General features: G+C 50.6%; 3 protein-coding genes across 3 annotated transcripts; 1 reads left to right on the top strand and 2 right to left on the bottom strand.

Moving 5' to 3' along the window:
* Positions 1-246: 246 nt before the first annotated feature.
* TGME49_208440 (hypothetical protein) lies at positions 247-1,754 on the bottom strand. The gene has a single exon (XM_002369586.2). The coding sequence runs from the start codon at positions 1,225-1,227 to the stop codon at positions 610-612; it is 618 nt and encodes a 205-aa protein (XP_002369627.1). The 5' UTR covers positions 1,228-1,754; the 3' UTR covers positions 247-609.
* Positions 1,755-1,821: 67 nt separating this feature from the next.
* TGME49_208430 (serine proteinase inhibitor PI-2, putative) lies at positions 1,822-8,328 on the top strand. Its single transcript, XM_018779419.1, has 8 exons — positions 1,822-2,201; positions 2,691-2,813; positions 3,456-3,503; positions 4,132-4,263; positions 4,688-4,792; positions 5,534-5,656; positions 6,154-6,174; positions 6,674-8,328. Exons 1-8 carry the CDS (start codon positions 2,117-2,119, stop codon positions 6,793-6,795), a joined length of 759 nt encoding a protein of 252 aa, XP_018638486.1. The 5' UTR covers positions 1,822-2,116; the 3' UTR covers positions 6,796-8,328.
* On the bottom strand, positions 6,870-20,942 carry TGME49_208420 (Sodium:neurotransmitter symporter family protein). Its single transcript, XM_002369584.2, has 17 exons — positions 19,271-20,942; positions 18,370-18,497; positions 17,231-17,920; positions 16,760-16,883; positions 15,655-15,848; positions 15,195-15,348; positions 14,389-14,626; positions 13,844-13,949; positions 13,312-13,416; positions 12,916-13,005; positions 12,606-12,710; positions 11,616-11,739; positions 11,024-11,199; positions 10,317-10,554; positions 9,930-10,051; positions 9,083-9,440; positions 6,870-8,332 (listed from the first exon to the last, which is right to left on the bottom strand). The coding sequence occupies exons 1-17, from the start codon at positions 19,395-19,397 to the stop codon at positions 8,319-8,321; spliced, it is 3,093 nt and encodes a 1,030-aa protein (XP_002369625.1). The 5' UTR covers positions 19,398-20,942; the 3' UTR covers positions 6,870-8,318.
* Positions 20,943-22,826: the final 1,884 nt, after the last annotated feature.

The following is a 22,826-nucleotide window of genomic DNA, read 5'->3' as shown; positions in this document are numbered from 1 at the left end:
GCGTGCGCAAACATCCTCAGCAGGAGAGGTTGCTTCACTCCTTTCATCAGTAATTGTCGGTGGACACAGTGTACTCCTGCGCAGTCGATACGCACTGCGGTACGTCGTGACCACGTGCTACGTTCAACACTTCGTGTTTGGTGTCTCTAATCGCTCCTGCTTACACATGCCACCATTATCAGCACCAGGATTAGCTGTGAAACGAAACGCCTCGAAGATTTGTAGGGGACTCGCTGGCAACGAAAATGGTGCTACCCGATGACTTGAAATCTGTCTCCGAAAGTTTGCTTTCCACTGCTACTCATACTCAAGCGAAGCAACGGCCACAGATTGAACACGTCCAGCTGGAGAGATAGAGTTGTCACACACTTGCCGGGAGGCGAGATTCACACAGGAACGGACCCGTTCACAGTTCACCACGGGACTCGAGAGGACGATGAATCTGACGCTTCCAACACTCGCCAAGTTTTTTCAGCCTTGTCTTCAGTTGATGCGTAGGCACGCACATGCGGGCACACGGAATGATGCATTGATACCGACATACGAATGCTTGGATACGCACAGCACTGGACCTGACGGCTGGCGCCGCAAAGGTTTGACTGCCTCAACTCATTTCTTGGCGGAGGTAGATCCTGTCTTGGTTGGGGCTGCGTCTTGAAGAAGGGGGTTCTTTGGGAGGGCGTAGGCATATCGGGGGTGGCCGACCATTTTAAAGTTGGTTGCAAAGAGGTGCTTCATCCGCCAGACAGCCCCATGGATTTTTCCTTCGTGCCCAAGCATGGCGAGATATGCAAGACCCAAGGCAAACATGAAGATGCTCTGACCGTACTCGTTCTCGAAGAAGCGTTCCGTACAGTAGCCGAGCGCGTTGCCTGCCATAAAAATCAACTCGCTCTTCGGAGACGCGGTGTTGTCGTAGTCTGTAAACAACATTGGAGATGCTGCCAGCATGCATCCTGTCCCGGCGCCCACCGCAGCACGGAAACCCCGTCGCCCTCCGCTTTCTGTACTTTGTTCCTTCTTCCCCGATTGGCGGCCATGTGCTTTAACAGACCTCAGCGTCTGCGATTTAGCGAGATTGTGTGCTCTCTCTGCCGGACGCTGTGACGGAAAGGGGCGCAAGGCAACCCGATGCTGAGGAAACCCACTCGCGCTACTTCGAGCAAAAAACGACACGGCCACTCGTCTGGCTGCTGCAGCAGCCGGTGTCAAGAAGAAGGTATTCATTTTCGTTGACACGTGGACGATGAATATACAGATTTGCCACTTTAACACACACGGCGGAGACTTTTCGGCCCGATGGGCCGCGAATATCTGAAGCTGAGAAAGAGCACACGTCACCAACGGAACACTCCTTGAGACGAAAGTTGCGAGTCGTAGTTTTCGAGAAACTTCAACAAAACGTTTTTCCACCAGGCGCCGCTTCCGTTGTCGTCGAAAAGGAATCACACAGGCCCTCAGGTGCTCCCCAGCGGCCAGAATCCCCTAGACAAAAGTCCGAGCTAGTCCCCCCTCAGCACACGAATCTTTCCTCAACTTTGTAGAGATGTTTCTTGCTGCCTCGTTGACTCGTTCCCAACAAAGCCCATCCACAGGTACACTGCCGCCCTCTGGGCATGTGCTTGTCTCTTTGGGCAGAGCGTGATGGTCCTGTTTTGCGTAGTCACTTCAGCAGTCTTGGCCCGCCTGACTCCGGTCCCTTCTTTTCGCAGGGCGCCAACGCAATTTGCGCCAAGTTGCACAGCGCACCGTCAGCTGAATCTATTACCCCGCTCCGTTGCTTGATCCGGCGCGGGTCAAAGGCCTACAACAAGGGACGACAAGCGCTGCTATGCAAACATGACCTCCTCGATTTATCCAGCAGGAAGCGATGAAGATCAGCTCTTGTGGAGCCTGTAGCGTGAAACTCGTGTCCTTACACATTCTACAGGAGTTATTTTTCCTCCTCAAAGACGTCGTGGGGTTCTTAGAAGCAAAGCCTCTCGTCGAGAGCGTCACAAGTCCGCACTCAGCCGAGGTAGCGCCCGCCCGGGTAAATCCCTTTTCTACAGTCTTCGGTGCAACTTGGCTCTATCCTGGAAGAAGACCCTTGTAAATTTAAAGCGACATTGCCAACATGAAGAGCAAATGTACTGCCGTTCTTATGGTTGCCTGCCTGCTGCCTCTCAGGTGCAATGGCATGGCAGCGGAACGACAAACTCGTGAGTGTGCATCGCGATACTCCCGTGCGCGACCCTTGCCCGTCACTGTGAGAAAGATATTACAGCGGAACAGAATACACTTTCAACATCGACGAACTAGCGACGTTCTAAGTCTGAATTAAGGTTTTGAGGAGGGAGATGGCAGTTTATTCACCGCACGAACAACTGGAACGTAGAACTGACTAGCCCTATTGAGTCTGGCTAACTCAACCTCAAGGGTTTCTCATCGACACATGTCTACCCTGTCATTCTTCCTATCTCTTCTTCGGTAAAAATTTCTTTTTCGGTAAAAAACTTATGCTCGCGCAGTCTCGTTTTCCGTAAAGGACTGAGGATTCCCGTCTCCTACTTCGTTTCACGGCAGAAAAATCCGTCCCCCCCCTCTGCCGCCCCAAGTAGACGGCCATTTAGGGTGAACGCGTTAGAGTGTCGGATGTGTTTTCATAATCGAATCCCGCTCTTTGGTTTGATGCTTTGTCCTTTTCGCAGTCTGCATGTGTCCAAAAATCTTTGATCCCCAATGTGGGGTCAACGGCAAGACTTACGCAAATGAATGCGAACGTGTCTGCGCGAATGTAGACCTCGCTCACACAGGCCCGTGCGACAAAACAGGTAAAGAGGAGTGTGGAAAGAAGACCCTTTGCTCTTAAAATTCGGTCAATGCGCAGGTCCCTGAGCTTTCCGTTGCCTTTGGAATGAGCTATCTCCGCAGACTGCATCTAGCTGTGAAAGGTTCAAATGGGGGGCGATTTCTCTAGCCAGAACAGTTTATGTCAACTTAGGCAGCGAAACGGGGGCCTCTTCTCGAACAGAAGTTTTGTTTTGTCTTCGAACAAGACGCCGCTGGTGAAATGCGTTTTCAGACCATAGGGGAACATTGTAGGGTTACCCGTCTGTGGAGGTAGAACAGGGTGTGAAAAAAGGTAGATTACCAGAGGGCTAATTAAACGGACATTTTGTCGTGTGTTTGTGTCGTTTACATTTGTGACAATATTGACGGAACAGTTTTTCCCTCCGGAGTATGCTGCGTAGTCCAGCGACGAGAATACTGCAGCGCAAAAAACACCGTTTCGAAGGAAAGAAGCGGCAACTGCCCTCAGTATTTTCTTCGTTCCTGTGCTGCCGCCTGTCTGGGAAACTGGAACCGACTTTGTCACAAAATACCGCGAATCTGCTGATCAGGACGGTGTTACTCAGATGCACTTCCTCAGCAAACCGGTTGTACTACTCACACGATTTCGTTTGCTCCTGCAGAAGAAGAAGCTGGAAAGGCTGAGCCTGTTCCTATTCATGAATCACTCGGTAAGCTCAAGTGAAGCCTGCTTTCTCAGGTGTTTCTTCTCCTTTCATAACGCCTGGCTGCGTCAAATGGAATTATACTAGGCGTATAACCCCTCCGATGCCGTTATGTTTTCGAAGAGTTCACAGGATAATCTGAACTCCTTTTGTCTTAGTTTTGGGGTCTAAGCGACACCTACAGAAGATAGGGAGGAAACATGCGGCAAAGCTGTGCTTTTATGGTCATTGCTACGTCAGTCATCTATTCTCTCTGTTTTAGGGGACCGCAGAGACTCACACATGCGCCGGCGAATGAATGTAAAGGGTACAGACAGTGTAGTCGAACTTTTGTACCCTGTCTGCATAGATGACGGACCCCACAAATGAGCAACAACAAACGCGGCAAGCAACGCTCTCTCCTGCTGGATAGACCACACGTGAATAAATAAACTTGATAGGAAGCACCTGAAAGTCGTTGGACTTCCCTTCTCGCTGGACAGGCATCCTCAAATGCATTAACGCATGGCCCTCCGAGAAGAGTTCAGCCTACTCTTCGTGTTACCCTGTTGCTTTAGAAGCCTAGGTACAAGGTAAGATGGAGAAACTACGAATAAGGGAGTTCGTTATGGTGTGAGTTTTGTGGATTGTTCAGAGGAATGTATCAACAAGTGCGACTGGACCTTTATGCCTGTCTGCGACGTTACCGCACAGACGTGGGGGAACATGTGTGAGCTCGAGTGTGGAGGCCGAAAGCCCGCGCATCCGGGACCTTGCACTCCAGCGGGTGAGAAAGAAGACGGCCCGCACGAAGGGGCAAGAAAAGCGTTCGTTGCTTCGCGGAAGACAAACGGCTTCGTTTGGGATGTTTCATCTAGACGACAACAGGCCGGGAGAAACCAAGCAGTTGAGAGAAACACTCTGTTTTCGCCAGTGCCACCCATCTTCATCCGAAGATCACTGATCACGTGGTCTGTACCCTAAAAGACGAAAAGAGCCAGAGTGAATAGTGTGGAAGGGCGTTCACGAGGTTGCAGAACAAAAGTGACAAATCCCTGATTTTCGTGTCCTGCTGTCGCACACACAAAGTACCGCAGTTCCGCGTAACAGGCGACGCGCGACAAGAATACCGGCGAGGCAGCAAGTTACCTGAGGACTCATGTTTCGGAAGGAAAACACCGTTTTTTTCATTTTGGATTTGTGGTTTGCAGAGGTGGAGGTGGCCGCAGCTCCAGTCGGATGGAGAGGACCCAGCCTGGACCAACTCACAAAAACGAAGACAGTTACTGTGACACTTGCCAGCGGACAAAAAAAGAGTAGGTTGTTGTCGCACAAGAGCTGAAGGAAAGTGTAGATAAACAAGAGATTCTATGTTGTGTCCGTCTTTTTCGGGTAACGTTTAGGGTTTACCTTAATCCCAATGCAGACACACTGACGCTGGTTCGCGTGGGAAGCGCATAAGATATTCAAAGTCGTAGACACTCCGACGCTCGTCGATAGCCACACAGACGCCTACAATATACCCACGGTATGACGTTCACACCTTTCCAGTAGGAAATGCAGATTCCCTCGACATTTTTGAAGTAGGTCTTTCCTTCCCGTTCCGGATGGACACAACAACTGGATGGATTGTTTTTTGTGATAAACGTTTGACTTCATCCATGCATGAGCTAGATGTGCATTCGCACGCTCGTACTCATACATAGAAGGTCATGCCCCCACAAAACGCACTCGTCACTAACGTCGCTCATGTGTATGGAAGATCTGCGTAGAGTGTGTCGCACCACGGCGCCGTCGTACTGATATCTGTCTTTACCAGCCCCCCCCCTCTCTCTCTCTGGTTGTATTTGTAGCTGTATATATAAATGCATATGTATACGAACTGTGTTGTGTTTGACCTTTGATCACCTGCCAAAGATGACCTCGACACACCAATGCCTCCACGTAGGGAAACCGTTTCTGCAGAATTGAAATTGCAGCTTCTACCGCCGTCCGTCACAGGTTTTCTCACGTGTTTTGCCATTGTGTCCCCCTGTTTTCTCATCCATACTCTGCAGCCTGCGAGTGCCCTGTTGTTGCTGCATTCGTCTGCGGCATGGACGGAAAAACGTACGCAAACGAATGCACTCGCGACTGCCACGGTGCAGGCCAGCATCATCCGGGACCTTGCAAGGGATACGGTAGGTTTGTTTCTTCCGTCCTGTTTTTCAAAGCATCTACCTGGGAGTCTACTGTTATGTCTCAGGTTGTACAAACGAGTCGGGGAGAGTATGTCGACGGTTTTGCTTCTACTCCTCTGATGACAAGCTGTGAAAGACAGCAATATGGATGGAGAATTACACACCCATCGCACTATGTGTGTATGTACATTTCTGTTTTATCTACATCCTATATATATATATATATATATTATACGCGTTCGTTATGAACAATGATACAGTTATACTACATTCTTGTGTGACTGGATGCGTCCGTCTTTTAACGCGAGGATGCGTACTTGGCGGGCACTCCTGTTTTCCGCGACGATTAAAATGTCGGTAGACAGGTTGAATGGAAAAAAAGAGCGTGCCAAAATCCGATGCTGACTCTAAAGAGAACGGAACGGCAGGACAAGAGTAAAGTGAGAGCTACACTGTATTGTCGCTTCGCTTTTGTGGCGTCTCTGCTATGCCTTCAGATCACCCGACTGCGCAGGAAAGTAAGATGCTTCAGCTGTGCTGTACAAGCGCGGGTTGTACGTAAAGACGTGCATATACACACATCTGTTTATCTTACTCATTGCTTCCCCCACCTCTACCCCATTAGCATCCATGTTTGTATCGATAAGGAGGTAATACCAGCAGTGCCTTTTCTTCGCCTTGTCCACGCAAATATTGCGGTGCATCTCCATATTCAAATATATCTATCTATCTATATATATTATTCAATAGCAAGTTTTGTTGTGCTTGAGGTCCGTTCCTGTGAGCTCTCTGCTATCCTAATATGTAAGTGACGGACGCTAAATGCCAATAATACCAAATTGGACTGACTTTCTTACAAGCGGCTTTCGGTTTGAAGGAACTGTCACACTCATATAACTCATCACCAGCCAACCTATGAGATGACTGAAGTAGACGGTCGAATGCAATCCGCACAATTTGGTTTTTTTTCTTTCCTTCTGTTCGTGCGCCTTTTTTGGGCATTTACTTTCTTTTCAGAATGCCCTTGCGACAAATCCTTCACTCCGATGTGCGGCGTCGACGGCAAGACATACCAGAATCTGTGTTACTTGCAATGCTTTGGAGTCAGGAAGCTGCACGATGGCACATGCTGGAACTAATTGGAGAAATGAAAAAATTTCGAAACTATCTGTTCTAAGGACTGAAAGCTAGCGGAGAGAAAGTCTCACAGTTTCGTTGTAACCTTTCAGGCGACAGCCGGGAGCTGTGGGCGTGGGAACACATGAGTTTTGTCTCCATGGCAAGGGTGTCATGGAAGTGTATTTTTGTGAAATGTCATATGTTGATCACACCGCGCTTATATATTCCTCTGGAATGACCAGCGCAGCGAAACCATTACAAATAAATTGTCCACAAGAGATGCCGAATGGTATTTGTAAGGAACGCCCCTGCTGCCTTCCGTGATGGTCTGAAAACTCGACAGACATACCCCACGTACATGCGTGCACTGCATCTATACAATGAAAACAGCCTCCTTCTGGCTGCGTACACTAGAACCGTTTCCGTCTGGTTTCGTTCCCCATGGCCAACTCTGTCGGCTTGGCGGCCTTTCGGCGCCGAGCTTCCGTTGCCGAGTCTGCAAAGCGTGATTCACGGAGGGGATGAACCCGGGGAATGCGAAGAACGAAAGCCTTTGCAGGAATTCAAAACAACGCTGCATGCTACCGCTGTGCCAAAAGTAAGGTTACAGGTTGGAGCAAACGGGAGACCGGAGACTGAAACAGAGACGAGAAGCGTTTCACGCTGCGGCGACTGTGGAACCGCAGCAGCGCGATATCCGGTTGCCTTTTCACTGTCTCCAGTCGCTGTGCGTTACGCAAACACGGACATTCTCGCGTCCATTCGCAAAGGCAAAAACGGCAAAAAGCTCTGGCAGACTCGCAGGCGGCTTCGCTGCAGCTGATCCCGCAAGGAACTGTTGTGACTCACGCGCGGTCTGTCGCATTTTAATGCCAGACAGCTCATTCCATTCACATCCTCCCTCCTGTGTCCCACTGTATATCCGAACACGCCGAGACAAATACGTTTTACGCAACTTGTTCTCGTGCGTACGCCAAAAGGTGGATGCATGGATGCATGCATGCCGGGTGTCGGTGACAGCCACACCCGAGCGGCTGTTTATGTATCCCTCTGAATCTAGAGCACTCTCTGCCGCCCTAAGCAGCTAAACACCTTGACACAGAAAAAACTACGCGTGCGTCTCTGAAACATCTTACAAATACGTATCGGCTGTACGTTGTAAAACCGGACGGCGGCCGATGATTTGTAAGGTTTGCAGACTACCTGCATCGAAGCCGACACAGCTTGTGGGACCTCTCGGACGGGGCCTCCACAAATAGACAGCGAGGAGAAGCTGTCTGGAGAAAAGAGAGGCAGACGCGAGTCGCCTTTCCAAACCACAATCGAAGCTCTCTAAACGCCTCTCTTTAACCTCATGCACCAACGCGGCACCCCCTTCACCAAATAACCACATACAACACGAGAAAGGGGGACCGAAAAAACGCACGTCAGCACAAAGGCAAATTCTCAATCCGAAAGAGAACGGAAAAAGCCAGTTGCGCTTGTTTTTGTTTCGAGATGCGTCTGGAGAGAGTCATGTGGCGAATCCAGCCGACCTCGTGAGTTAAGACTTGGAGGCTGCGACAGAGAAAACATAACAAGAAGGGAACACCAGTGTATCGAAAGAAACCGGCCTTGAGAACGTAAAGATCTGTCTCCTGTCTCCGTAATCCGTGATCTACAACTGTGTCACTCGAAGACGGTGGAGTGATGGATTTTAAAGAACCCAAGACGCGCTCAAACACAAATACAAAGGCCAAAACCACGACTCACCTCCGCAGGCATTACAGTCCACCACTCGTTCCGACTGGAGCAGTAAGTATCACCGTAAGAGTTGGAAAAATTAAAAACTCCCAGCTTGTGGAGCTTTTGAAAATTACGACTACACATAAAAACTTGGTTTTAAAATGTTGTAAACTATCAAACTCTATAAAGACTCCTGTCAGAGACTTCTACCTTTGGCAGTTTACTGCCGCTCTACACGAACCGCCTCGCTTCTCTGAAACAAGACAGCGCTCAAAACCGACAGCTCGTCCCTCCCGACACTTGCGCCTGCATTTCTGCCGAGACATTCACGCGCCTTCCTTCAAACATCTTGCCTCTTGTTGTTCCTCAAGGATCTACATATGCGTATATTATATATATACATACATATACATATATATATATACATACATATATATATATATATATATATATGCATCATATGCATGCTGATGGCCTGCCGTCTGCGTACCCCCTCGCCAACTCTGACGTAAGGCGTGAGTCGCAGGTGGCATTTTGGAAAAAGATCCAGCGAGCTTGAATCCCTTGAGCGGCAGAACTTACGTTTCGCAGAAACCGGCCGGCGAGCGATGTCGCTTCCGTCGTTGCTGCCGTAGCTCCGACCGCGCACGCGCATGTCGGGTAAAGACCCGCCAGGGCCGCGATAGGCTTCGGAGCCGTCTCCGTGGTGAGCGAGAGCGGTTTCGCGCAAGAGCTGCGTCTGTCTCTGGTGCTGCATGCGACAGTCCGCCACGAGACCCGTGAGATGTGGAGACATTTCCGTCGAGGAGGTGAGAAACTCTTGGAAGAGCCGGGAAATCGAGCGCGTCAGCGGAGTGGCTGGCGGCGGCTTGTACGGGTGATGGGGAAACATCTTGATGGGCATGTAGTCCTCAGCTGGAGGACACAACCACCAATGGACCTGCATGCGGAGCGAAGAAAACAGGCGCGAGAAATCGATACGCGACGTCTCTTCACGGTACGCGTTAATCACGTTCGCCACTTTCAATCCGGCACAGACGCAGACCTTCAAGAGCTTAAGAACCAGTGACGCACGGTCTTGGAAAGGCCGAGGGACAGAGGGACAGACCGAAGGAAACAGAGAAGAGAGCAGTGCAAGGCATGTCGGGGAATGAAACATTCGCATAGAGGAGGGCTCTGAAGAGAGGGGAGGACGGAGAAAACCAGGCAAGGCAGTCGAAAAGTCCATACACATTCCCGTGGATTACATACAAGTCAAACGCTGCACGAACCCATGAGTACGCACACCTCTGCGAGTAGGCATCTTGGAATCCCCAGAACTGGCTCTGTGTTTGACCACGAGGCTTGTAAAAAAGATCAACTGACGAACGCGTGCTCGATCTTCTTCTGACCTACCCTGTGACCTCTCTGGTGTGTTTACACAGCTGACCTGGGGAATGAAGATAATGAGAGCCGCAGCAGCATATGCGACGACGACGAGGGCGAGGCCCGAGTTCCGGAGGTTCGCAGAAGGCGCCATGCTGCTCCAGCGCATGTCGAACTCTGTCAGACCTGAAAAAGACAACGAAAGAGCCTCTTTTCCAGTTCTTGTTTCCTTTAAAGAAGAAACCGAGAGAACCTGACGTAGAACGAAGTCCAGCACTAGTCTCTGTACTTGTTTCTGTCGAGGCAAAAAAAAGCTTTTTTCTCGCGACTCCGCCCACGCGGCAAAGTTGTGGTGGAGCGACCCATCTTCTGCACATACGAAGACGTAGAGGCCGTGCAGCTCGACGCATTTGACGCTTGGGTTTGAAGTGGAAGCTGAAACAAAACGCACCTTGAAGGACGGGCAGGAACGCAGCGCCTGGAACCACGTATCTGATGCAGAACGACCAGTACATGGAGGGTCGACAGAGAAAGAAGGGACCCGTGCTACAGCAGCAGCAGAAGAGTCGCTTCAAAAAACTCAAAAAAACGTCCGCCGGCCGGATTGAACGCGGAGGGAAGAGGGTCACACGACAAACGTCCCGTCGGAACGTCTCGATGTTCCCCAGCCAAAGCGCCCAAAAGCGAGTCTGGACACAGCAGCCACAAGAACCGAGCGAAACCGTTTCCAAGCTACGCAGACGGACCTGTCCAACCAGGGAAAACAGGCACAGCCCCGAACGGACTCTGCCTTCGGCCGCCTCTCCCGAGAGCGACCGATCGAGAAGAAAGAAGTGCATACACACGAGAGAAATCTACACCCCACCGGCGCATTTCTGCAGACACAGAGATACAGCCTACGACCCGGCGCGCAAGCACATGCAGAATGACACCTGTTCACGTACACTTTCATGCATAGACGTAAATGGATGTAGCTGCGCGAAAGATATCGACATGCGTTGACGGAAACGCCTCTCTGTGTGGAGAGACGCTCGACCGGCGAGGGATGCCGTTGCGTGGGTGCGCCTTCTCAGTCGAAAGCGATGGGAAATGAGAAAGCCGGGAGACAAGTCCTCGAAAAGGAAAACAAGAAGACCCGTCGTCAACCACCTGACTCACAGCAAAGTCGGGCGCCGCTTGCGGTTCCTTGAAGATGAAGGCGAACAACGCCGCCAAAGCCGAGTTGACGACCGGAATGACGAGAATGGATGACGACCACGACCCAGCTAAAATCACCATCAAGGCGATGTACACCACTGTGAAAATCCAAGACGCTGACAGGTGCCAAAGATACGCTGCAGGTCAGAAAAAAAACACAAAGCCACATGTAACGTCAGACAGCTCTCCTGCCGCATGCCCAGGGAAAATACAACCCCACACCCAGCGTCTCTCTCTTTATATGCCTCTACACGTGAGTGCATACACATACATACACACATACCTATATACATATATATATATATATATATACATGCATACCTACATATATATATATATATATATATATATATATATATATAAGTATAATCTATACATACATATATCCACACACATATGTATGGTTATTCTGAAGTTGTCTGGTTGCCACTCGCGGCAGTGTGGGTTTTTATGCACGTGCATGCATGAACTGAAGGCGGTTGCATGCAGACCTTTCGTTTTGTGGTCTGTCCTCGCAGGAAATGAAGAAGGAGAAGCCTGGTTCCATTCGTACCTTTTTTTCCGGCAATGCGAATCTGTAGGCGATAATTGTGAAACCATCCAAGAGCAATGGCCTCCAACAAAATCACCACGGGATTCAGAAACGTCACCATCAAGTACCTGAAGTAGTCGACGCGCTGAGAGATAGAAAACGCACAGAGTTCCACGCATGCACGACGCAGCCGTTCCAGAGATGTCCACAGTTTTGCACGGATGCACGCGCTTCTGTGTCATCAAGACGGCCGACGAGGGGGAACTCTCTACCCAGAGGTCTACAGCCATCGCGCGGCAGCAACTCCATACACAGGCGTTTTCCAGGTTTCCGCTGGATGCCGCGACATATCGTGCAGTAGACAGTACTGGTAGTCGAAAGCAGAAACTAAAAACGGAGAAACGATGCATAAACTCCGTCCAGGAGGAGAAACCGACGCGCAAACAAACATGCAACGAGAGAGACAGCGACAGAGAAAAGACCGCGCGACAAGACAGAACTCCGTTCACGGCACTCGCCTCGGACGAGGCTTCATTGCACTCCTGAGTCGCTGGAGATCCCGGGGCGTCTGCCGTCAGGAGAAAATCCCGCACACGAATCGGGATATGTGGAACGAGCAGCTAGAGCGAGAACAACCACGAGAGAAATCACGGCGAGAACTCTGAGAAAACAGGCGAACGCACACATGCGAGACGTGGTGAAGTCCAACTGAGTCTTCTGTCGAGACAGTCGAAAGGAATGCAAAATGTGTATCAAGCCTCGCTGTATGAGCTTTTCGAACGGCTGTCGATGTAATGCAACTATCACATGCAGATCGCTAGAAAGGAGCACACAGCGCGAGTCTTTGCTCTTTTCGCCTGGCTTGGGCCGCAGGGAACACCGAAGATGCACGCCAAGATGAGCAGGAGGAGGCAGACGAAGACAGAAATACAGACGAGAGATCAGGGAAGGAAGAAGGCATTTGCCTGTGCCGTTCTCGGGTGTTCACGAAAACTACTTGCTTGCTCGTACCACTTGTTGGTTTGAGCCGCAGAAGGGGATTGAGAAAAGAAAACAGATGATGACGAGAACTATGGAGACCAGCTTCCTGTGCCTCTTGGGGCAGACGCGCGCTTCCTGGAAAAAAAGAAAATGGCATTCGCACCCGAACCTGCAATGAATACACCTTCGCATTTTTGTAAATTTACGACAGCGCGTCAATTGTGCGAATTCTCGGCTCACCAGAAGACGCAGAAACTGGAACACGCTTTGTTGACCGCACAGAGAGCAGGAAATCTGAACTGCATGCGTTTGACGAGCCAAGTCTCTCTCTGGCACTCACCGCCACCATGTTAATCATGCTGTTGATTGAGACAGCGGCGACTTGGGTGTTGAGGACGAAAATGCCGCCGAAGAGAAACATGGCAAAAACCTGGAAAAGCAGGAGAGACAGAAGATGCGCATGCAGATCCAGATCTGCAGAAACTTGCGACGATTCTCGGGGTGCCTGTACGACGGGCGTCTCCGAGTCCATGCGCAGTCACAAACAACGCATGCAGAAGAAGCGCTCTATGTTGGAAACAAAAGCGACGAAACCCTCCGCTACAGCTGCGCTTGCTGCCGGAGTTATTCCACCTCTAATCGTCTGCTCGTCCTCGCTATTTGCGGCTTTCCTCGAGTTTTTTGAATTCGAGTTTCCAGAGAACTCAAGTCTTTTCCGTGGTCGTCTCGAGCGTACGTTCGGTACAGAGACACGTGTGAAGGCCGCCGGGAAAATGACGAAATACGCCGTTGCTCCTCGAGTCTTAGAAACCAAGTGATTGACAGAAACGCCCGTTTCAGCCTGAACAGACATGCCGACACTTCGCAAGAAAATGAACAAGACGCATAAGAAAACGGAAGCCACATGGACAAACAGACATCAAATTCACACGCTCCCGCAAGTATATATATATATATATAAATCTTTCTATATATTTATACCTGCCCACCGATCAGTCCGCATCCATCTCTACACCGATCAGTCCGCATCCATCTCTATCTATCTATAGTTTAACCGCTACTGCTGGGACTGTCAACTCGTATGTACCTGTCTATTGTGTCATGGCTAGATACGTCGACACCGAAAGAAATGTAACAACGCCCTGTTTTCGAGACGTACGTCGAAGCATGTACTGAAACGCGCATGTTTGATGGTTGTGGGCAAAAGCGAAGCAAAACGCGGTATAAGGGTACACGCGAGAGGCACTCAAACAGGAAGCGCAACGCACCTTGATGCTGCCGATAGCCGCGAGAAGAGCAGCGAAGGCAACCAGAGACATGGTGCAGTTGACGAAGGTCGCGTAGGCGACGCTCGGCACAGCGTTGTAGCCAATTCTGATAAAAGGAGGACAGACGCACAGCACAGCGACTGGAAACAAATGGTCCAAAAACCAGAGAGACAAAGATGCTGTCAAACTCAAGAGCGTCAAAAGTGCTACCTAAATGTTACCACACTCCACACACATCTACATGAAAGTGTGTAGGGCAGTTTCTACTTCTTCTTATACACATATACATAAATATATGTGAAACTGGAGTCTACATGTGTACAGGGGCCTAACCGTGTTTCCATATATATATATATATATGTACATGAATATATGTAGGTATGCTTTTCTGTATGTGCGTTATGGGAGTCGTGCCGATATTGGTGTGTGAAACTGTTTCTGTGCAAGCGTACTGGGTTTACAGAAGCCTTGTCAAGTCCACTGAGCGGAAGCCGCAAGAGAATGGAGACGACAGTCGTGGAACGCACTGTTCCGTCGCGTCTTACTTGGTGAAACTCCCGACGGTGCCGAAGATTCCGTAGCCGAGAGAGAGGTCATCGAAGATGCACTGGATGACCGCACTCGTGAGATGGGACATCTTGAACGAGGAAAAAAGTTGCCCGATGTCAAAGGTCGACCAGAACACCGCCCCGATGTCTCTCCCCGAGTCCGAGTCGCCCAAGAAGCAAACCATCATGAGCGTCACGCAGAGGACGCCCGCCACGAACATCAAGATCGCTGACACTGCATACAAACATGTCATTCGCAGATCCGCGAAACTCACGCTCTTTCTTCCCCCATTCCACACAACCGTGTCTCCACGCCTGCGTCAACACACCTATCCATCAATATTATATATATATATATATGTATATATCCCAGATACCCTCGTATCTCTACATGTGGATCTATACATCTCGGCATGTATACATGATACATATATGTATATATATATATATATATATATATATACTTGCATGCACTGACGCATGCATTCGTGGACACATTGGCATGCATTTGCGTCCACGAGGACAGGTCCTCGTCATCGGAATGCAGCACTGGTTTGCCAGAGCGCCGCCGCAAAAGCAACCTGTTTCTGTTTTCTCGAACTCTAAAAGCAGCCAACGCGGCGAGGCATCCGCGATCAAGCACTGTACAATTCGAATCAAATAAAGAGCGACATTACAGTGCCTACGGTAATCTCAATACGACTAGAGTTTTATGAGGTACAGACACCACCCACGGTCTGTAGGACTGTTGAAAATACCAGCGGCGGCTGCAGCTGCGTTCGAATGTACGTCTTTTTTCTCACAGAAGCCAAGTTTGAAGAGGCCTCGCCAGATATAGGCAAGGATGTACAGCCAGACGACGGCCACCGTGGCGATATATTTTCCTTGAAGTTTATCTGGATTGATACTTGGATCGACTGCCGATGGTTGCAGCTCCTTGAGGTAGTAGTAAGTTGCCTATAAATCCGGAAGACAGAGCTCGAGACGCATCCAAAGAAACCTGCATCTAAACATACCGAGGTCGTGTGAACACCTTCTGCCCGCTGCCTTGTGGCCGTGGACAACGTCCACTGAAAACAGTTGAGATTTACACGTACACATACACCTCTGCATGTGAAAGAAGAAATCGAGACCTGCGTCCCAGGACTCGACTTTTGAGTACCTGTTCTGAATCGAAACTGTGCTGCAACCGCTTCGTCGTCTGCTGTGGGGAGCAATCACAATTCGCGTGCGAAACCCACAAAACCTTCGTTTCCTCCTTACCTTTCCAGTAGGAGACGCCATACACACATCTTCGTCGTCGATGTAGTGACAAAGGGCGCCGTGCATGGTTGCCTCACACTGAAACTTGTGACCACTCAAGATCAGACAGTCATGCAGATCTTGCGCAGTCAGTTCCCACGGATGAGGCGTCTTTACACTCGCAACAAAGTACACCAGCAACTGGGCACTGCGATCTGAGATGACACAAAATAAGAACCGGCACGTCCAACTTGAGAGAAAAACGCAAAGAGTACGCTGATGGACACCTTGGTGCAAGTATATACACATACATTCGCCTCACACAACTCGAACTGCATTCTGAGGAGAAAAACACCAAAAGTGGAGAACAGACCCCGACGCACGACACTAACTCCAAAAAGTAAACGAAGTCAAATACGTCTGTTTTTTCATGTCCATCTACTAGCACCATAACCCGTGAAGACACAAAACGAAACGACTAGAGAACACCCAAATACACGCAAAACAGTAACCAAACAGAGGCCTACATTCAAATACATACACTCGCCTATATACGGATACACTCTGGAACAATGCTACCACAGACGTAACACAAAAACATTCTTCCGCCACTCTTGACCCAGCCTATGCTTGGAGACATACAGATGAATGTAGGTGCCAAACTCCACATGTACTGACGAGTTTTCAAGGCTCAAACACGCACAAACGCGCATGGGCATGCACAAAGCAAAGAGTTCTAAACGTAAAGTCACATAAATATGTGGCGTGTGTAATACATATATACATATATATATATATATTGTTGCCCCCCCCAAACCACAAATATATATATATATATACATACAATATAGGTGTTTTCTTCGTTAACCTGACACAGAGTGATGAAGTTGAGGGAGCGTACTTCTCGAATTGTGAGCGGAGATTATTACGTATCAAAAAAAGAGTAAGGACATTACCATAGTTCAGAAAAATCCACTAGTATTAAGCGGTGAAAGAGTATTTAGTAGTCAGTGAACTACGAGAAAAGGTTTAGCTAGAGTTCTTCTTGGCAAAGAAATGCATCGATGCAAAGCTAAAAGGAGCCCACGCGAGCTCGAGGAGGGATTAAGAAACTCCAGCGACTTACTGGCGATGAGAACAACACGAAGGAGGCAACTGAAGAAACAAAGAATACCGGCGCCCACAAACTTGTGGCTGATCTGAGAAAACTGTTTGATGGACGCGCCTCGGAACAGATTTCCCATCAGAATCTGCAAGCACCGCAGAGACCCGAAAAGAGTTGTTTTTTCACCATCGCAAGATGAACACACCCAGAGACGACTCCCCACGTTGAAACATGTCCTCCAGGTCATCGATCTCCAGTATCGACCAGAAAAGAGTGACCTATAGTTGTCTTTTTCACACCTACTGTGTAGAGCCATGAATGGATACACACGTTCCCATCCCCCGACAACAGCGTCACCTGCGGCCCCCATCGCCCTTTGCTTCCCCTGCACGCGTCTCCATTTGTTCTTTGTGCGGTTTTCTTTCTTCTTCTTTTCCTTCTTTTTCTTTTTTTTCTCGTCTGTGTCCTTCTCGTTTGCTCAGTGCGGCGCACCTCCATCTGGATGGTGGGTAGACCGACGAGGAAAATGAAGACGGCGAAAGGGAGGAAGAACATGCTGCTTTTCCAGATTTGCAGTTGGCCCCAGAAGAGCGTGAAGTTCTGTCCGCCAACGATCCCGCCCAGAACAGTCATGTAGAACAGAGCCTCGTTCGTGAACCAGCCGCGCTGTCTCTGGCGCTGAACCCACGCACGCCAGTCCAGCGCATGCGGCTCGCCGCCCACGTAGCAGATCTGCGCTGTCTCCGCTCCCGGCAGCCCACCGACCCCCGCCTTTTCATTGGCTCGATCTGCGACAGCGCCTGCTGTCCCGAGCGACGCCACTCGGGACGCCGGCGCGCTCCCCGGAAACGCCCCCGGCTGGAGGGACCCTGCGACGGTCCCCCCACTCCCCAGAGAGCCTCCCATTCCGCTGGCATGCGCCGGGAAGGCCTGCCCGCCGCCGTCAGACCACGTCCGCTGGAGCCCAGACCCCAGCGGACCCGGCGAGACTGTGGAGCCCAACAGCTGGGAGACGGGGCCGTGCGCGCTCCCCGCCGCCGCGACGAACCCAGGACTCTCTCCCGACTCCAGAAAGAGAAACTCGTCTGGCATCAACACGGGTCCGTTACGCTCTGAACGCTCCAGAGCCTCCAGGTGCATTCGCAACAAGTGGTGCTCGTCGAAACGCTGTTCCAGGTGGACCTGGAAAGAGGTAAAGCAGGGAAAGTGAACGAGTGTGAGGAACAGCGACTGGGACGGGGAGGGGGCGGGGGATCGGCGAGCGCGATGAGACAGGACGTGGTCGCAAGCGGGATGGGGGGAAGGTGTGGAAAGCCGGTTTGCCAGTCCATATGCAAACATGTCTATGCGGAGGTGTATGGACGAGGACGGGACCGCTCGCTTGTGCTACGTTTCACCCTTTCGCTGTGTAGACAAGATGCAGGCTTGGAGAAACATTTCGACGCCTCTTCTGACGTCTCTGCCTTGTCTCTCGGTCGCCCTGCCAAGTTTTATCCCGGTGTCTATGGATGTCGAGAAAAAGTGAAGAGACAAAGGACAACTGAAATACAGAGTTCTGTGGACGAGTCTGCCCAGACAGATGCACCCTTTTTTTTAGAGATGGTTCCTTGCACTCTCTGTTTAGTTCCTACTTTGGTTGCATAGAAGGCCGTGTTTCTGAACAGAAGAGACTCGTTGTACACCTGCCGTCTTGCGTCTTGGTAGTAGTCAAAGTTGAAGATGGGAGAAGAGCCCTCCCCGAGCAACCGGTCGTCCGCCTCTGCACACACAGGAGGGAGGCGCAGAACTGAACGAAGTTCAAAACCGCTTTTCAAATCCCGAGACACACTGCTCTCTAACAACACGCAAGAAAAGTAGTCCTGAACAGTGCAACGCGTGGAGAAAAGCAGAGGGAAAACGGCTCCGCTGCTTCGGGGAGCTCTCCTAGCGCACGAGATGGATACGAAGGAGATATTACCATTCTACGTCTACGTATACATGACCTGAACGTTTTACTTTTTTGGGAAATCACCTCCTTATGTTCTTACACAAACTTCTAAAACAATACTAGAGACAGACGTGTCAACTAAGAAACGACACATGGAAAAAATTAGGAAGTGAAAATATAGATAGGAAAGAGTTTAAAGACCTCCTTGAGAACACACACAGGAGGAAAGGGAACGAACTGGTGGAGCATCATGGTCAAGTGAGAACAACAGGGGAACAGATGGCTGACGGTGAAGAACAGGCACACCGAGAGGCACGCCGGAGAGCGAACACACTTGGAACGACAGACCCAGGCGAGGCAGAGACAACAGACGAACACTCACTCACAGACATCTAAAGTAGACAGAGAGGAAGGAAATAGATTGCAGGTGCAGACTGAAGCTGGTCAAGAAGGAAGCGACGGAGGCAGAAACAGGGAGGAAGGAAGGAACCCATACACTGGGCCGGAAGAGGCGAGATAGGAGAGGTGAGACTAGCTAGCACGAAGACCGAGTCAGAATGCATGACGGTACACAGGACAAACAACTCTGGACGCCCTTTTCTCACCTGCTCCATCTCGGCTTTGCTCGTGTTTTACAAGTAGGGATTCGACTCGCTCGAGCTGCCCCACTCCGTCGCCTTCCCCTCTGTCGGATTTCTGCCGAAACCTGGTCGTGTACAATCGCTTCATCATTTTGCTTGCGGGGGGGGGGGGGGAGGCGCCGTTCTAGAAAAGAGTCAAAGTGGCGCTAGAAGTGTGAGAGCAGATGGATGGACAAAGACGAGCGATGCAGTCAGAGTAGAGACGCGGAAATGAACAGGCAAAAAAAAACAAGCCGTTTCTCTTTGTGTCAAGTTCACATGAGATTGTATCACGACAGAAGGAAGCCTGTTTTACGCAAAAATGATCGGGGGAGATCCACCCAACAACGGCAGTCGACAGAAGGCGTATGGCCCGCATCACAGATCAGTTTCGCGAAAGGGACACCGAAACTTCTCTCCGCGGGTCCAGCACTGAGGGACGAGGCTCGTGACTCCGTTTCCTCTCGTGGAGGAGACACAGCGAAAACGAACACATCCCCCGGACCGCTGCAAGATCGGCGAAAGGCACCGAACCGCAAGACGGATTTCATCCGCCAGAGGCACAAGCGGAAGGAACAACGGGGCCAAAACCAGATGCCAAAGAACGGGAAAAGGTGGTCGTCTTGTGACGACTGCCGCCTCGATCTAGTGCCGAAAGTCGGCCTTCCCTTTAACCGCAAAGACTGGGCAGAATGGACGGGTGCAGAAAGCGTGTGGAAAAAACCTGGAGACCCGGTGAATGTAACGCAGAATTCGCTTGTCTGCACACACGTGTAAGACGCCTGCGTTGATAATGGACATGGTAGCGGAGGAAAGTCCACTCCGGCGCGTCAAAAAGCCGCTGCTGGACACCGAGCCTCTCCTACGCCAAATGGGAGCAACCGAAGAATTAGACGGGTGAGTTTTTACACACACATCCGCGGGACAACGAAAGCACACTTGGCAATAAACTGCGACGAAGCTGCTTGGAAGGGCGGAAGGGGCAAAGCAGCTTCTTACACCTAGCAAACGCAGACAAAACGCCTACAACACAGCTGCCGAGATGTGCGTGCACCTGGGGTAACGAAGGACGTGTACATACACCGCAGTGGAACGAAAGATTTGCCACGCAGTCCATCTATATCGGCCGGTCCCGGACAGAACCTTCACCGGCGGAAGAGGGAAGAATCTGATCAACCAGCGGTGCGCGTCGCAAAGCGTGAAGTGTTACGGCACACAGCGATACTTCCAAGAGACGAAAGTAAAAATACAAACAGGAGACAAAAATCCGGCGAACCCAGGCTGGCAAGGTGACGGCGACGAGCCTTGCGTTTTGCCGCCGAGTTACTGGCCGAGAGAGGCAGAGTAGGGTTGACGGATACGTCAACTATCGGAACCGGACGAGGAAATTGGCTGATAAGAGTGACAAGTCGGACAACAGCTGTGAACAAAAGGATGGGTGAAAAAAGACAAACTGGCGACCGGCACCGCTCCACGTGAATCTACCGCGAGCGCGCACGGACAAGCTGCAGAGTGGACGGGTATGCCAAACGATAGGGTGCTTGAGAAGAAAGGGGGAACAGGTGGGATAGCGACTGGAGAACGCGTGCCAAAAAGGGGGTGGAAAAGACCGAAGATGAACGGGAGACGAGAAGCAGCAACAGTGAACGACATCCCGCCTCATGCTTGGCGACGAGGAAGCGCTTGGGACTTTTCTGGACCGCTGGGAAGTAGTGTACCAAGCAGCCCGCGAGGGGAACAGCATGCACGGGAAACCTAGAACGCGTTAACCATCGAAACGCAGCCGGATCCGCGGCATGCGGTGGTAACGGCAGGGGACCGTCCACAGAAGTATCGAGAGCAAAAGTGGCTTTCCTCGCCCTTCTCCCAGTTAATTCATGCTTCACTTCTGTGTCGCTGTCTGCTTCTTGAGGCTAACCCCCTCCATTCCCATCGTACACGCTCGGCGAGTGAACGGTTGCAGTCGCTGCCAGTTCTCCGTACCAAGGCGTACAGTTGTTGTCCATGTGTCCATGGGTTTCCGTTCCATTTTTGTTTGTCCTTTGCTACGGAGCAATTCCAAATTCCGCCCTTACTTGTTGCTTTTCTCCGTAGACTCAGAATGCAGAGCAGCCGACCATCGCTGACGAGTCACCTCCTCCGGGCCCGGGATGCAAAATTGCGGTCCGGCCCGATACACGCTACACGGCTGTTTCCATTCGTTCCCTTTGTTTCCCTCGACGGACTGATGGCGGCTACCACGAAATATCGAGTGCCGCAAGCAGTCCTCTGGAAAGAAAAAAGGTTTATTGAGAAAAGAGATGGAAAATAATCAAGACCGGATGCGGCGAGAGCTAGGGTTGTGAGAACCTGGTAGAGTGTAGAAAGCGGAGCGAAGCATGCAGGTCCTCTTGGTTGTGCTCCCCGTGCATAAATATTTACATACACAAGGCCATTCTGTATGCCTTTCACAAAAAGTTGAGAAGCAGGCTACGTGGCACCTGATTGGACACTCGAGAACGCAAGACCGCGACACTTCCTATCACGTGCTACCCCCTGGTTTGGCTTTGTTTTAGGAGAATCTCTACAGAGCGAGAGCAGTGCGTCTCTTCTGTCCCCCAGTGTTCATCTCTTCGTGAAAGCGAAGTACGCGTGCCAGAAGAAAGGCATCTCCCGTGGGAGTACATATCTGAGAAGCCAGTGGTAAAAGGTAATACAGATACAGATCGAAACTAGGCATCCGAGCGGTAGTTAAATAACAACAATACCAGTTATACACCCCTCGAGTCAGATGGGCGGAAGTACACAAAAATACGAAGAAAGCTGTTTTAGCACCGTCGCCTTTCTTTCCGCAGCGCCCCCGTTGGTTCCGTCTGCTTTCGCCCCTCTCTTCATTTCCTTTTCCTGGGTGAAAGCCCCTCCTTCCCACTTGGTCGTCAGAAAGCGTCCATTCACATGCTGCCGATCATCCTGAGCTCACGATCTCGGGAGTGAAACCGGAAATCCTGGACAAGTACACAGAGACAAGGTGCCTGTGGGCTTCCGACACCATTGTATAATCTCAGTATGCTAGTAAGGTGCTTTGTGCATCTTCCATGTAAGGTTTTGTAAATGTGATTCCTTGTCTCTTCGTGTACGAGTGAAAGAGCTAATTGCGTCGAAAGGGAAGCGTCTACGGCAGAGACAGTGTTTGCTGAAGAGTCTAGGCAATCGGTTGTCCTCCTGGTTTAGATTTCGAAGATCTTCGCTAAACGGCCCCAAGCTCTATAGTGTCCTAGCGCGTGTTTTAGAGCACTCTGTATATCCATGAGTCTATTCGGACACACCTTGTTTTTGAGTTGTGTGCTCGAAGAGCATCATCGACCGTTTCAGTGCTAGTCTCGCATTCGCTGCTTCTACCCTCAGGTGACTTTTCTCTTCGAGAGCATAGACACACAGATGTCTCTGGGAAGTCAGCTGGCGGAAAGATCCCCAACAATGATGGTCGAAAATTCCCGGTACTACACGGGGAAACGCTCACAAGCTCACCCGTCAGAATCCTGATCTAGGTCTGATCCTATGA

Source organism: Toxoplasma gondii, chromosome Ib, assembly GCF_000006565.2.
Source record: "Toxoplasma gondii ME49 chromosome Ib, whole genome shotgun sequence".
In the NCBI taxonomy this organism is placed as follows: Eukaryota; Apicomplexa; class Conoidasida; order Eucoccidiorida; family Sarcocystidae; genus Toxoplasma; species Toxoplasma gondii.
Note: the sequence above shows the minus strand (reverse complement) of the source record. Positions and strands in the feature narration are given on the sequence as shown.

What these genes read in the sequence shown, in the direction of transcription:
- TGME49_208440 (XM_002369586.2), bottom strand. Translation starts at nt 1,227, where the DNA reads ATGAATACCTTCTTCTTGACACCGGCTGCTGCAGCAGCCAGACGAGTG.
- TGME49_208430 (XM_018779419.1), top strand. Translation starts at nt 2,117, where the DNA reads ATGAAGAGCAAATGTACTGCCGTTCTTATGGTTGCCTGCCTGCTGCCT. An exon ending in GGCAGCGGAACGACAAACTC is followed by an intron (nt 2,202 to 2,690) that starts GTGAGTGTGCAT and finishes TCCTTTTCGCAG; the next exon opens with TCTGCATGTGTCCAAAAATC. An exon ending in AGGCCCGTGCGACAAAACAG is followed by an intron (nt 2,814 to 3,455) that starts GTAAAGAGGAGT and finishes TTGCTCCTGCAG; the next exon opens with AAGAAGAAGCTGGAAAGGCT.
- TGME49_208420 (XM_002369584.2), bottom strand. Translation starts at nt 19,397, where the DNA reads ATGATGAAGCGATTGTACACGACCAGGTTTCGGCAGAAATCCGACAGA. An exon ending in TGGCGTCTCCTACTGGAAAG is followed by an intron (nt 15,349 to 15,654) that starts GTAAGGAGGAAA and finishes CCGGATTTATAG; the next exon opens with GCAACTTACTACTACCTCAA. An exon ending in GCATGATTAACATGGTGGCG is followed by an intron (nt 12,711 to 12,915) that starts GTGAGTGCCAGA and finishes CTTTTTTTCCAG; the next exon opens with GAAGCGCGCGTCTGCCCCAA.